Genomic DNA, 14,281 nt, shown 5'->3' with positions numbered 1-14,281 from the left:
TACTTTTTAAATATAAAAGTTTATATAACATAAACTAATATAAAGTCTAACAAAGACCTTTATATACCCTCAATCAAGTCAAATAAAATTAAAGAATTTTCCACAGCTTCTACTAGAAGTAGGTAGTGAATACTGACATACATAGTCATATTGTGTGTATGTGTGTGTGTGTGTCTGGTCATTTCTAAATGTGAAAACACTATGAAACAACACCTGGCTTAACTGTTTTAATTTACATACAAAGCAAAGAACAATACGAACAGAGATATACAATGATTATTTAAATATGCTGTATGTATGTACAAAGGCAAAGAGATAATAAAACAGTCTCTGCAGTCTCACTTTGATTATATACAGTAAGAAAGGATCAAAAGAGTTTGAAACCTTGGGGACTTTTGATATACAAATATTCTTGAAAATCCTGGTTATAAATGATTACGAAAATACAAACTATAGCCAATCAATATATTTTTCTGGCCGGTCCATTTCAGTAGATTCAGAAAATACATCAAATCCTGTGGATACTAGGCAGTTTCCAAGTGGAGTGGTAGTATGACTTCAAAAGGGTTCTGCTCTCAGTAACAGTGCTAAGTAAAGGGCACTTTAGATTCCAAATTGGAATAGGTTCTATCACATTTTTTAAGTAGAGTCAAAAGCCTTTAAGAATAGATAAATAATAAAGCAAACCAAGTTAATTATATGGTAAATCTTTTTAATTACTTTTTTGTTGACATGACCCTAGCTCTTCTATGAATTACATGTATTTTTGTGTATGTATGTGAAAGTGTGTGTGTATCATACACATATAAATACTAGAACCTATGATATAACAGAAATAATAGGGCAAAAACAAGTGAAAAAAATTGGACCATAGGTTATACTCATTTTTAAGTAAACTAATAAATTTATGGCTAGTGAAGGCTTTTTTTCTATTTAAAGAGCAATCTTTTTCTGGGGAACAAAACAGTGAAAAGTAGTATAATAAAGACCAAGATGGGAAACCTTGGACTAAAGTTTGAATTGGGTAACAAGCCCAAAGACAAGTGAAGAAAAAGGTCATGGTTTTAGGAGTTCAGCATTGAGTTTAAGATAAACTTTCTGACAAATGATGTCCTTGGATTCCTTGCCAATGGACCCAGGGATCTGAGAGATTCAAACCAGACAGAGTTTACACTTACCTTTATATCAGCAATTTTCAGTATCTGTGACACTGCGCTGGAACTTTTTTTTTTTTTTTAAAGAATAATATCCAGAATGACAAATTGCAGGTTTATTGTATAAAATTTCTAGGAGCTAAAAGTTTAAACCCCCAGATTCCTCATCCATACATGTTGTTGCTATAAGAAATTACAGAATTGAAATTTAATGCACCTCAATTATTTGCAAATGCCTCAATTATTCCTCTTTTGGAAATAAAAGAATCTTAGACAATGTTGTTATTATCACAAACCTAGAGATCAATCATATATTTGAAAAGAAATACCTCTTAAAATATTCTACCTCCTGTCATTGAGAACTGTTCATTGAACATCCTGAATTATTCTAAGCCTCTATGGAGATTGTAAAGATCCTTTCAAGTGCTAGTATGAAATCAGTGGGAAACGAAACAAAAGCAACTTTAAAGCAACAAGAAATTATGTATCATATATACATCGTAGCAAATACTTTATATTTGTGAATCTTTACAGCTTACATTTCCATTCCATTATTACAGGTGATGAAAAACAAAAAATTGCAAGTAGCATTCAAATTATAAATACACAGTCTTCCCATTTCACTAACCAAATTCTTACTTTTCAGTGTTACTTCCCAATTTATGCAGGAAACTGCCTACAAAGCTGAAACTGATTAGAAAATTTTTAAGGTTTAAATCTCTTTCTCATTTTAGGAGAAACCAAATACCCAACCATCGAAATTAAAAATAAATTGAATTGGCACAGTCATTACAGTTATTGTTACTAGATCCACTTCATTTGCAGGTGTCCAAAATAGAAAATGAATAATTCTTTATCTTCAAATACATATGTTCTTAAAATGCTACTTAAAGCTTTGGTTGTTTTCCTGTAATAAAGAAGAAAATGTTAATTTACCAATTAGGTTGAATGAATGTAGCTTTTAATAATTATTTTATTGAATAAATTCTGTGGCTTATTGTTTGCAGATCTAAATGCATGTTTCTAAAGAAACTATTAAAGTAACTGGAATTTGTCAAAAAAAATAGTTTTTTCATAGAAGAACATATGCAATTCATTTTAAAACAGATTATACTCCAAACCAGTTCTGCTTCTGTAGTACCTAATTTTTTAACAATGTTATTAATGCAAAAAACAGAAGTAAACTCAATTTCAGTGTATATGATTTGTCCAAAATAATGTGAACCCTGTAGGTTCCAAGGCTGGGTTGCTTCAGGCCAAACAGCTAACAGGGAGGGACAGCAGCCCCAACCATCAGCAGAAAAGCAGATGAAAGCTTCATCGAGCATGGCCCCTGATAACCACACAAGACCCAGTTCCACCCACCACCAGTCCCTCCCATCAGGAAGCTTGCACAGCTTCCTAGGTAGCCTCATTCACTAGAGGGCAGAGAGCAGAAACAAAAAGAACTACAATCCTGCAGCCTCTAAAAGAAAAACCATAACCACAGAAAGTTAAACAAAAAAGGGAGAGGATCATAAATAGATGAAGAAACAAGACAGAACCTCTCCAAAAACACCTAAATGCAGCGGAGATAGGCAACGTTCCAGAAAAAGGATTCAGAATCACAAGAGTGAAAATGACCTGGATCTGGGGAAAAGAACGGAGGCAAAGTTTGAGAAGATGCAAGAAATGTTAAACAAAAGCTCAGCCGGTAAAGAATCTGCCTGCAATGCATGGGACCTGGTTTGATCCCTGGGTCAGGAAGATCTCCTGGAGAAGGACATGGCAACCCACTCCAATATCCTTGCCTGGAGAATCCCATGGACAGAGGAGCCTGGCAGGCTACAGTCCATGGGGTTGCAAAGAGGCAAACACGACTGAGCAACTAAGCAAAAGCACTAAAGAACAAACAGAGATAAATACAATAATTGAAATATAAAATACACTAGACGGAAATAGCAGAATAACTGAGGCAGAAGAATGGATAAGTGAGTTGAAAGACAGAATGGTGAAAACAACTGCTGAGGAGCACAATAGAAAAGGATGAAATAAATGAGGACAGTCTCAGAGACCTCTGTGACAATATTTAACATGCCAACATTCAAATCATAGGGGTCCTAGAAGAAGAGAAAGGGAAAGGCCTGAGAAAATAACATGGGAAAGCAAACAGTCAATCAAGTCAAGGAAGCAAAGAGAGTCCCAGATAGAATAAACCCGAGGAAGAACACACTGAGACACACAGTAATCAAATTGACAAAAATCAAAGACAAACATAAAATATTAAAACAAGAAGGGAAAAGGACAAATCATATACAAGAGGAACTCCCATAAGGTTATTGGCCGAATTCTCAGCAGAAACTCTGCAAGCAGAAGGGAGTGGCATGATATATTTAAAGTGATAATAGGGAAGAAACTACAACCAAGAATAATCTACCCAGCAAAGCTCTCATTCAGAGTTGACGGAGAAATCAAAAGCTTTACAGACCAACAAAAGCTAAGACAAACAAAATGATAAACAAAAGCACCAGACCAGCTTTGCAACAAACGTTACAGGAATTCCTCTAAGCAGGAAAGAATACCAACTTGGAAAAAAAAAAAAACAAAAAACTTGTGGATATATGTACTGTTATAGTAAAACTTCCTTAAAAACTAGGAATAAAACCACCACATGACCCAGCAATCCCACTACTAGACATAAACCCTGAAGAAACCAAAATTGCAAAAAGACACATGTACGCCAGTGTTCACTGCAGCACTATTCATGATAGCTAGAACATGAACACAACCAAGATACCCATCAACAGATGAATGGATAAAGAAGCTGTGGTACAAGTAAGCCAGAAAGAGAAATATAAATATCATATACTAATGCATATATATGGAATCTAGAAAGATGACACTGATCAATTTATTTCCAGGGCAGCAATGGAGAAAGACATAAGAGAACAGACCTAAGGGCATGGGGGCAGGGGAGGAGGGAGAGGGTGGGATGCATGGAGACACTGACAGGGAAACTTACATGACCATATGTAAAATAGACAGCCAACGGGAATTTGCTATATGACTCAGGGAACTCAAACAGGGGCTCTGTGACAATCTAGAAGGGTGGGATGGGGAGGGAGATGGGAGGGAGGTTCAGGAGGGAGGGGACATGTGTATACCTATGGCTGATTCCTGTTGATGTTTCACAGAAAACAAAATTCTGTACAGCAATTATCCTTCAATTAATTAAAAACAAAACAAACCAAAAAAACTTTCCTATGCTCAGCTGCTCAGTTGTTTGAATCTCTGCAACCCCATGGACTGTAGCCTGCCAGGCTCCTCTGTCCACGGGATTCTTCAGGTAAGAATACTGGAGTGGGTTGTCATTTCCTATTCCAAGACCTTCTGGAAACCCAAAGACACAAAAGAAAAAGCTACCCAAACACAACACTAAAGATGCTGGTCACCAAACCACAGGAGAACAAAAGAGGGGGGAAGAAAAAAGGCCTACAAAAACAAACCCAAAATAATTAAGAAAATGGCAACAGAAATACACATATTGATAATTACCCATAAATGTAAACAGATTAAATGTGCCAGTCAAGAGACAAAGCCTGGTAGGGTGGATACAAAAATAAGACAAGTATATATGCTATCAATAAGAGACCAACCTCAGATCTAGAAACACAAACATAGGGAAAGTGAGGGGGTAGAAGGTATACCACACAAATGGAAATCAAAAGAAAATGGAATTATCAATACTCATATCAGACAAAATTGACTTTAAAACAAAGACTGTTATACTAGGGAAAAAAAGACAGTTCCTAATGATAAAGGGATCAGTCTAAGAAGATGTAACAATTGTTAAATATATGCACCTAACACAGGGGCACCTCGATATATAATGTAAATACTAACATCCATAAAGGAAAAAAATTGACAGTAACACAATAGTACTGGAGGAATTTAACACCCCACTTTCATCAATGGAGGGATCGTCCAGACAGAAGATCAATAAAAAACACAGGGTTAGTGACACATTACACCAGATACATTTAACTGATATTTATAAAACTTCCCATCCTAAAGCAGCAGAATACACAGAAGCAGAAGCCAAAGTGCACACAGAACATTCTCCAGGGCTGACCACATGCTGAACCATGTGAAGTAAGCTTTGATAAACATAAGAAAATAAAATCATATCAAGTATTTATCCAATCACAGTTCAGTTCAGTCGCTCAGTCGTGTCCGACTCTTTGCAACCCCATGAATAGCAGCATGCCAGGCCTCCCTGTCCATCATCAACTCCCGGAGTCTACCCAAACCCATGTCCATTGAGTCAGTGATGCCATCCAACCATCTGGTTAGTGCAGATGGTGACTGCAGCCATGAAATTAAAAGACGCTTACTCATTGGAAGAAAACTTATGACCAACCTAGACAGCATATTCAAAAGCAGAGACATTACTTTGCCAACAAAGGTCCGTCTAGTCAGGGCTATGATTTTTCCAGTGGTCATGTATGGATGTCAGAGTTGGACTGTGAAGAAGGCTGAGCGCCAAAGAATTTATGCTTTTGAACTGTGGTGTTGGAGAAGACTCTTGAGAGTCCCTTGGACTGCAAGGAGATCCAACCAGTCCATTCTGAAGATCAGCCCTGATTTCTTTGGAAGGAATGATGCTAAAGCTGAAACTCCAGTACTTTGGCCACCTCATGCAAAGAGTTGACTCATTGGAAAAGACTCTGATGCTGGGAGGGACTGGGGGCAGGAGGAGAAGGGGACGACAGAGGATGAGATGGCTGCATAGCATCACTGACTGGATGGACGTGAGTTTGAGTGAACTCCAGGAGATGGTGATGGACAGGGAAGCCTGGCATGCTGCGATTCATGGGGTCGCAAAGAGTTGGACACGACTGAGCGACTGAACTGAACTGAGGTTTGGTCATAACTTTCCTTCCAAGGAGTAAGCATCTTTTAATTTCATGGCTGCAATCACCATCTGCAGTGATTGTGGAGCCCCCAAAAATAAAGTCAGCCACTGTTTCCCCATCTATTTGCCATGAAGTGATGGGACCAGATGCCATGATCTTCGTTTTCTGAATGTTGAGCTTTAAGCCAACTTTTTCACTCTCCTCTTTCACTTTCATCAAGAGGCTCTTTAGTTCTTCTTCACTTTCTGCCATAAGGGTGGTGTCATCTGCATATCTGAGGTTATTGATATTTCTCCCGGCAGTCTTGATTCCAACTTGTGCTTCCTCTAGCCCAGCGTTTCTCATGATGTACTCTGCATATAAGTTAAATAAGCAGGGTGACAATATACAGCCCTGACGTACTCCTTTTCCTATTTGGAACCAGTCTATTGTTCCATGTCCAGTTCTGATTGTTGCTTCCTGACCTGCCTACAGGTTTCTCAAGAGGGCAGGTCAGGTGTTCTGGTACTCCCATCTCTTTCAGAATTTTCCAAGGTTTATTGTGATCCACAGAGTCAAAGGCTTTGGCATAGTCAATAAAGCAGAAATAGATGTTTTTCTGGAACTCTCTTGATTTTTTGATGATGCAGCGGATGTTGGCAATTTGATCTCTGGTTCCTCTGCCTTTTCTAAAACCAGCTTGAACATCTGGAAGTTCATGGTTTATGTACTGCTGAAGCCTGGCTTGGAGAATTTTGAGCATGACTTTACTAGCGTGTGAGATGAGTGCAATTGAGTGGTAGTTTGAGCATTCTTTGGCATTGCCTTTTTTTGGTATTGGATGAAAACTGACCTTTTCCAGTCCTGTGGCCACTGCTGAGTTTTCCAAATTTGCTGGCATGTTGAGTGCAGCACTTTCACAGCATCATCTTTCAGAATTTGAAATAGCTCAACTGGAATTCCATCACCTCCACTAGCTTTGTTCGTAGTGATGCTTCCTAAGGCCCACTTGACTGCCAATCACAGATCATAACACAATGAGATTAGAAGTAAACCACAAGAAAAAAAATATAAAAAATACAAACAGGAGGAAGCTCAACCATATGTTACTAAACAAACAATGGATCACTGAATAAATCAAAAAAGAAATAAAAAAATGCCTAAAGAAAAATGAAAATGAAAGCACAATGATCCAAAACCTATGGGATGCTGCAAAAGCAGTTCTAATACAGAAGTTTATAGAAATACAATTTTACCTCAAGAAACAAGAAAAATAAACAACCTAACCTTACAACTAAAACAATTAGAGAAAGAACAAACAAAACCTAAAGTTAATAGAAGGAAAAAAATCATAATGATCAGAGCAGAAATAAATGAAATGGAGACAAAGAAAATAATAAGAAAGAACAATGAAACTAAATGCTGTTTCTCTGAAAAGATAAACAAATTTGATAAACCTTTATCCAGAGTCATCAAGAAAAAAAAGAGAAAACTCAATACAGTTGGAAATGAAAATGAGAAGTGACAACTGTCACCACAGAAATACTAAGGATCTTAAGAGATTACTACAACCAACTAAATGCCAATAAAATGGATAACCTGGAAGAAATGGACAAATTCTTAGAAAGGTTAGAGCTTCTCAAGACTGAACCAGGAAAAAAAAAACAGAAAATATGAACAGACCAATCAAAGAACTGAAATTGAAACTGTCATAAAAAAAAAACTTCTAACAAACAAAATTCAAGGACTGGATGGCTTCACAGTGAATACTATCAAACATTTAGAGAAGAGCTAACACCTATCCTTCTGAAACTGTTCCAAAAATTGTAAAGAAAACTCACAAACTCATTCTATGAGGCCACCATCACCATAATACCAAAACCAGACAGACACCATAAGAAAAGAAAATCACTGATGAACACAGATGCAAAAATCCTCAACAAAATCCTAGCAAACAGAATGTGACAACACATTAAAAGGATCATACATCATGACCAAGTGGGATTTGTGATGAACACAGATGCAAAAATCCTCAACAAAATCCTAGCAAACAGAATCTGACAACACATTAAAAGGATCATACATCATGACCAAGTGGGATTTATCCCAGGAATGCAAGGATTCTTCAGTATACACAAATCACTCAATTTGATACACCACATAAGAATAAAAACCATACAATCATCTTAATAGATGCAGAAAAATATTTTGACAAAATTCAATACCCATTTATGACAAAAACTCTCCAGAAAGTGGGCACAGATTGAATATACCTCAATATAATAAACACCATATATGTCAGACTTGCAACTAACACCGTACTCAATGGTGCAGTTGAAAGCATCTCCTCTAAAACCACAAGTAAGACAAGGATGTCCACTCTCACCAATTTTATTCAACACAGTTTTGGAAATTCGAGTTACAGCAATCAGACAAGAAAAATAAAGGGAATTCAAGTTGGAAAAGAAGAAGTTAAACTTTTCACTGTTTGCAGATGACATGATACTATACATAGAATATCTTAAAGATTCTACCAAAAAACTATTAGAGCTCATCAATGAATGTGATAAACCTGCAGGTTACAAAACTAATACACAGAAATCCACTGCACTTCTATATACTAACAATGAAAGATGAGAACAAGAAATTCAAGAAACAATCCCATTTATCACTGCATAAAATACTTAGGAATAAACTTACCTAAAGACACAAAGGCTTGTATTCTGAAAACTATAAGATGCCAGTGAAAGAAACTGAAGACACAAACAGAAGGAAAAAATATACCATGTTCATGGAATGGAAATATCAATATCGTCAAAATGACTATACTACCCAAGGAAATCTACAAATTCAATGCAATCCCTATTAAATCACCAATGGCATTTTTCACAGAACTAGAACAAAAAATCTTAAATTTTGTATAGAGACACAAAAGACCCCAAATGGCCAAAGCAATCTTGAGAAAGAAAAACAGAGCTAGAGGAATCAGGCTGTTGACTTCAGACTATATTACAAAACTATAGTAATCACAATAGTACGGTACTGGCACAAAAATAGAAAAATAGATCAATATAACAGCCCAGAAATAAACCCATGCACCTATGATCAATTAATCTATGGCAAAGGGGATGACTATACATTGGTAAAAAGACAGTCTCTTCAACAAATGATATTGGAAAAATTGGACAGCTGCATGTCAAAAAATAAAATTAGGTCATTCTTTAACACATACACAAAAAAATCTCAAAATAGATTAAAGGCCTAAATGTGAGACCAGACAGAATAAAACTCCCAAAGGAAAATATAGGCAGAATACTCACTGACATAAATCTTAGAAATCTTTTTCATTCCATCTCCCACAATAATGGAAATAAAAACAAATATAAACAAACGAGACCTAATTAAACTGAAAAGGTTGTGCACAGCAAAGAAAACCATAAACAAAGTGAAAAGACAACCCCAGACTGGAATAAAATATTTGCAAATAATGTGCCCAACAAGGGTCTCTAAAATGTACAAATAGACATTGCTTAGTTATTAAAGAAATGCAAATCAAAAATACAATGAGATTATTTCACATCAGTCAAAATGGCTATTATCAAAAATCCACACTAAAATTTTGGTGAGAATATAAATCGGTACAGCACTAATGGAGAACAGTATGGAGGTTCCTTAAAAGACTAAAAGTAGCATCTGGTCTCATCACTTCATGGCAAATAGATGGGGAAACAAAGGAAACAGTGACAGACTTTATTTTCTTCAGCTCCAGAATCACTGCAGATGGTGACTGCAGCCATGAAATTAAGATGCTTGTTCCTTGGAAGAAAAAGCTATGACAAACCTAGATAGCACATTAAAAAGCAGAGACATTAATTTGCCAACAAAGGTCCACATAGTCAAAACTATAGCTTTTCCAGTAGTCATGTATGGATCGGAGAAAGCAATGGCACCCGACTCTAGTACTCTGGCCTGGAAAATCCCATGGACAGAGGAGCCTGGTAGGCTGCAGTCCATGGGGTTGCTACAAGTCGGACACGACTGAGCGACTTCAATTTTACCTTTCACTTTCATGCATTGGAAAAGGAAATGGCAACCTACTCTGGTATTCTTGCCTGGAGAATCCCAGGGACGGGGGAGCCTGGTGGGCTGCTGTCTATGGGGTTGCACAGAGTCGGACACGACTGAAGAGACTTAGCAGCAGCAGCATGTATGGACGTGAGAAGGCTGAGTGCTGAAGAATTGATGCTTTTGAACTGTGGTGTTGGAGAAGACTCCTGAGAGTCCCTTAGACTGCAAGGAGATTAAGCCAGTCAATGCTAAAGGAAGTCAACCCTGAATATTCACTGGAAGGACTGATGCTGAAGTTGAAGTTCCAATACATGGGTCACCTGATGTGAAGAGCCGATTCATTAGAAAAGACGCTGATGCTGGGAAGGATTGAAGGAAGGAGGAGAAGGGGATGAGAGAGGATAAGACAGTTGGATGGCATCACTGACTCGATGCACATGAGTTTGAGCAAGCTCTTGAAGATGGTGAAGGACAGGGAAGCCTGGCATGCTGCCATCCATGGGGTTGCAGAGTCAGGCATGACTCAGTAACTGAACAACAGCAACAACAGAGCTACCATATGACCCTACAGTCTCACTCCTAGGCATATATCCAGAGAGACACATGGTCTGAAAGGATACATGCACCTCAATGTTCACTGCAGCACTGTTTACAACAGCCAAGACATGGAAACAACCTAACTGTCTGTTGATAGAGGAATGGATAAAGATGATGTGGTACATATATACAATGGACTACTTCTCAGCGATTACAAATAATGAAATAATGTCAGGTGCAGTGACACGGATGGACCTAGAGATTGTCATATTGAGTGAAGTAACTCTGACAGAGAAGAAGAAATATCATATGACATCCCTTATATGAATCCAAAAGAAATGATACAAATGAACTTTACAAAACAGAAACAGACTCACAAAGAAAAATTTATGGTTGCCAGTGGGATAAGGATGGGGTGAGGGATGGTTAGGGAAGTTGGGATCGACATGTACACACTGCTCTATTTACGATGGATAACCAACAAGGTCCTACTGTACAGCACAGAGAACTCTTCTCAGTGTTATGTGGAGGCCTGGATGGGAGGGGAGTTTGCGGGAGAATGGATACACGTATATGTAACGGCTGAGTCCTTTTACTATCCACTTAAAACTAACGCAGCAATGTTAATTGACTATAGGCAATAAAATGTTTAAAAAAAATAAAGGCAAAGAAACAACAAAGTCATGTTGCAGAACATGTTGTCCTATTGTATAAAACAAGTAACTGAACAGGACAGACAGCCCATAAACAGACCACACATAAATATAAAAATAGATGGCAGGTCTATCCTTTTGCTAGATATTGCTAGGATGACTTGATATCCATGCAGTAAAAAATAAAACTTCACCTGTATCTCATAATATATAGTAAAATCTCCTGTGTCTCTCACAACCTATAGTAAAATCAATTATAAAAGTCAGTTGAAAAACAAAACAATAACACTTTTAGAAGATAACACAGGATCTCCTTCCATGACCTTTCAACAGAAAAGTATTTCCTAAAATGTAATTCCATCCTATTTCTTGATAAGAGTGGTAATTAGTTACATAATTGGTCATATATTTAGATTTATGTACTTTTCTGAATTATATTTAACAATTAGAAAGATTAAAAATGTTTAAAAGGCAAATATTTTAGAATTAAAATAATATGAAAATCTCTAGTATATATTTAGAATTAAAATGATACAAAATTAAAAAATTACTTACTGGTTTTTGAAGTACAATGGGATGATCAGGCAGAAAGTCTGGTTTTTTTCTGCAGATGGAAACACTTGAGAGCTTCAACAGGAAATCTCTGCTGTATTTGATTCTCTCTGTAGATATGGAACATCAAACATAATGTTGAGCACACAGATGTTGTGCTCTCTGTTCTGAGAGCACAGTCTCTCAGAACACCTTTGACTCATTTCTTACTGGATGTCTATTATCAGTCCATTATTTTGTAAAATAGTAAGTAGTTTTTACATAAAGGAGAAGGGAGGGGAAAAAACTCTGACAAACATCTACTGCCTTCAATTTTCCTTTTACATGGAAACAAAGCCAATTAACCATGGAAAAATTTCAGAAAATTGGAAATGCATGGCTTCTTTAATCTGGTTATTCACAAGTAGTAGAGAAATCTTATAAAATATAGCAGGCATAATACCTATTGGGCAATTCATATCCTGCCAAAGTGGAACTCTAATAAGCCTATCTTTATATTTTTGTATTAACTTATGAAAAATTTATATAATCAACATGAATTCAAGAAACATCTATTGTATACCTACTGTGAATCAAGGACTATTTGAGGTAATGGTGACAAAGCTACAAGATAGGATCCCTAACTTTAAGGGGAAGAATGAGTCAAATATCTGCAGATTTCTCATCAGAGACTATCACCATCTTGGTCTATATTAGACATTTACTGGGTCAGAAATAGTGGAGCTGTAATTTTTAAAATGCTAACAGAAAAGGATTGGCAACTGAGATTTCCATATTGTGAAATAATAGAAAAAATATATACTGCTCTGGTTCCTGGTACAGAGATTCTTTTCCTTGTAATTTCCTAAGTGATAAGAAAACTTAAGAGCATCTTTCATTCTAATATTTGTTACTTGACTCTGGGTTCCTAATAGAGCTCCTAAATTCCTTAAAATTTTCTGGGTGATTTGGTCTTCTGTTCTAATGAGATGATTCTTGGTGGGATCATGGGTAGTGGTTGGTCAGCTGGAAGACGAAGCAATGATGAGAAGCATGGACCTTTCAGCCACACTCCTACATCCTCTGAAGGGGACAGGGGTTGGAGACTGAATTAAAGATAGATTGTGCCTATGTGATGAAGCTTCTAAAAAAATTCCCAAATTACAAGGTTTGGGGGCTTCTCTGGTGGCTCAATATTAAAGAATCCACCCATCAATGCAGCAGATGTAGGTCTGATCCTAATCCAGGAAGATCCCATAGCCCGCAGAGCAACTAAGCCCGTGCACAGCTATTGAGTCTGTGCTCTAGAGACCGGGAGCCACAACTGCTAAAGCCCGTGCACCACAGAGCTCGTGCTCAGCAACAAGAGAGGCCTGCAACTAGAAGCCCACGCACTGCAACTCGAGAGTAGCCCGTGCTTGCCGCAAATAGAGAAAAGCCCATGCAGCAGTCAAGACCCAGCACAGTCAAAAATAAATAAATGAAAATTTAAAAACAAACCTGTTTAAGAAAAAAAGTGCAGGCTCTGGAATGTTTCCAGGTGGGTGAACACATCCATATACCAGAAGAATGATATTATCAAATCTGTGGGGAAGAAACTCTTGCATTTTGGTCCCTTCAAGACTTTGCTTCATGTATCTATTTGGGTATTCAGTTGTTTTCTTTTCATTTTTAAAAATTTTGTGGTCTTAAACTGGAGGATAATTATGTTACAATATTGTGATGGTTTCAGCCATATATCAACATGAATCAGCTGTAAGTATACATATGTCCCCTCCCTCTTAAACCTCCTTCCCAACTCCATCCCCATCCCACACCTGTAGGTTGTCACTGATCATGGGCGCTGGGTTCCCTGCATCATACAGCACGTTCCCACTGGCTATCTATTTTACATATGGTAACATATACATATGGTATATGTTTCAATGCTACTCTCTTACATCATTCGACCCTCTCCTTCCCCCACTGTGCCAAAAAGTCTGTCCTTAAAAAAACTTGGCTTAAAACTCAATTTTCAAAAAACTAAGATCATGGCATCCAGTCCCATCACTTCATGGCAAATAGATGGGGAAACAATGAAAACAGTGACAGACTTTATTTTGGGGGGCTCCAAAAACACTGCTGATGGTGACTGCAGCCATGAAATTAAAAGACATTTGCTACTTGGAAGAAAAGCTATGACCAACCTAGACAGCATATTAAAAAGCAGAGACATTATTTTGCCAATAAAAAGTCCGTCTAGTCAAGGCTATGGTTTTTCCAGTAGTCATGTATGGATGTGATGAGTTGGACCATAAAGAAAGCTGAGTGCTGAAGAATTGATGCTCTTGAACTGTGGTATTGGTGAAGACTCTTGAGAGTCCCTTGGACTGCAAGGAGAGCCAACCTGTCCATCCTAAAGGAAATCAGTCCTGAATATTCATTGGAAGGACTGATGCTGAAGCTGAAACTCCAATACTTTGGC

At 37.4% G+C, this 14,281-nt stretch overlaps 1 protein-coding gene across 2 annotated transcripts in view; it reads right to left on the bottom strand.

The window, feature by feature from the left end:
• Positions 1–1,248: 1,248 nt before the first annotated feature.
• The window catches only part of C14H8orf88 (chromosome 14 C8orf88 homolog), a 36,030-nt gene continuing 22,997 nt past the window's right edge, over positions 1,249–14,281 (bottom strand). Inside the window, exons 5-6 of one of the 2 annotated variants that reach the window (XM_003586911.5) lie at positions 11,842–11,948; positions 1,249–2,061 (exon numbers count right to left, since the gene is read on the bottom strand). In XM_003586911.5, coding sequence (XP_003586959.1) covers positions 2,038–2,061; positions 11,842–11,948 — 131 coding nt within the window. In that variant the 3' untranslated portion in view covers positions 1,249–2,037. Of the gene's footprint in view, positions 2,062–11,841; positions 11,949–13,305; positions 13,402–14,281 lie in introns of those variants that run through there. The other variant, XM_059874506.1, reaches the window with a different exon arrangement.

The sequence above is a fragment of the Bos taurus genome, chromosome 14, assembly GCF_002263795.3.
Source record: "Bos taurus isolate L1 Dominette 01449 registration number 42190680 breed Hereford chromosome 14, ARS-UCD2.0, whole genome shotgun sequence".
NCBI lineage: Eukaryota > Metazoa > Chordata > Mammalia > Artiodactyla > Bovidae > Bos > Bos taurus.
Note: the sequence above shows the minus strand (reverse complement) of the source record. Positions and strands in the feature narration are given on the sequence as shown.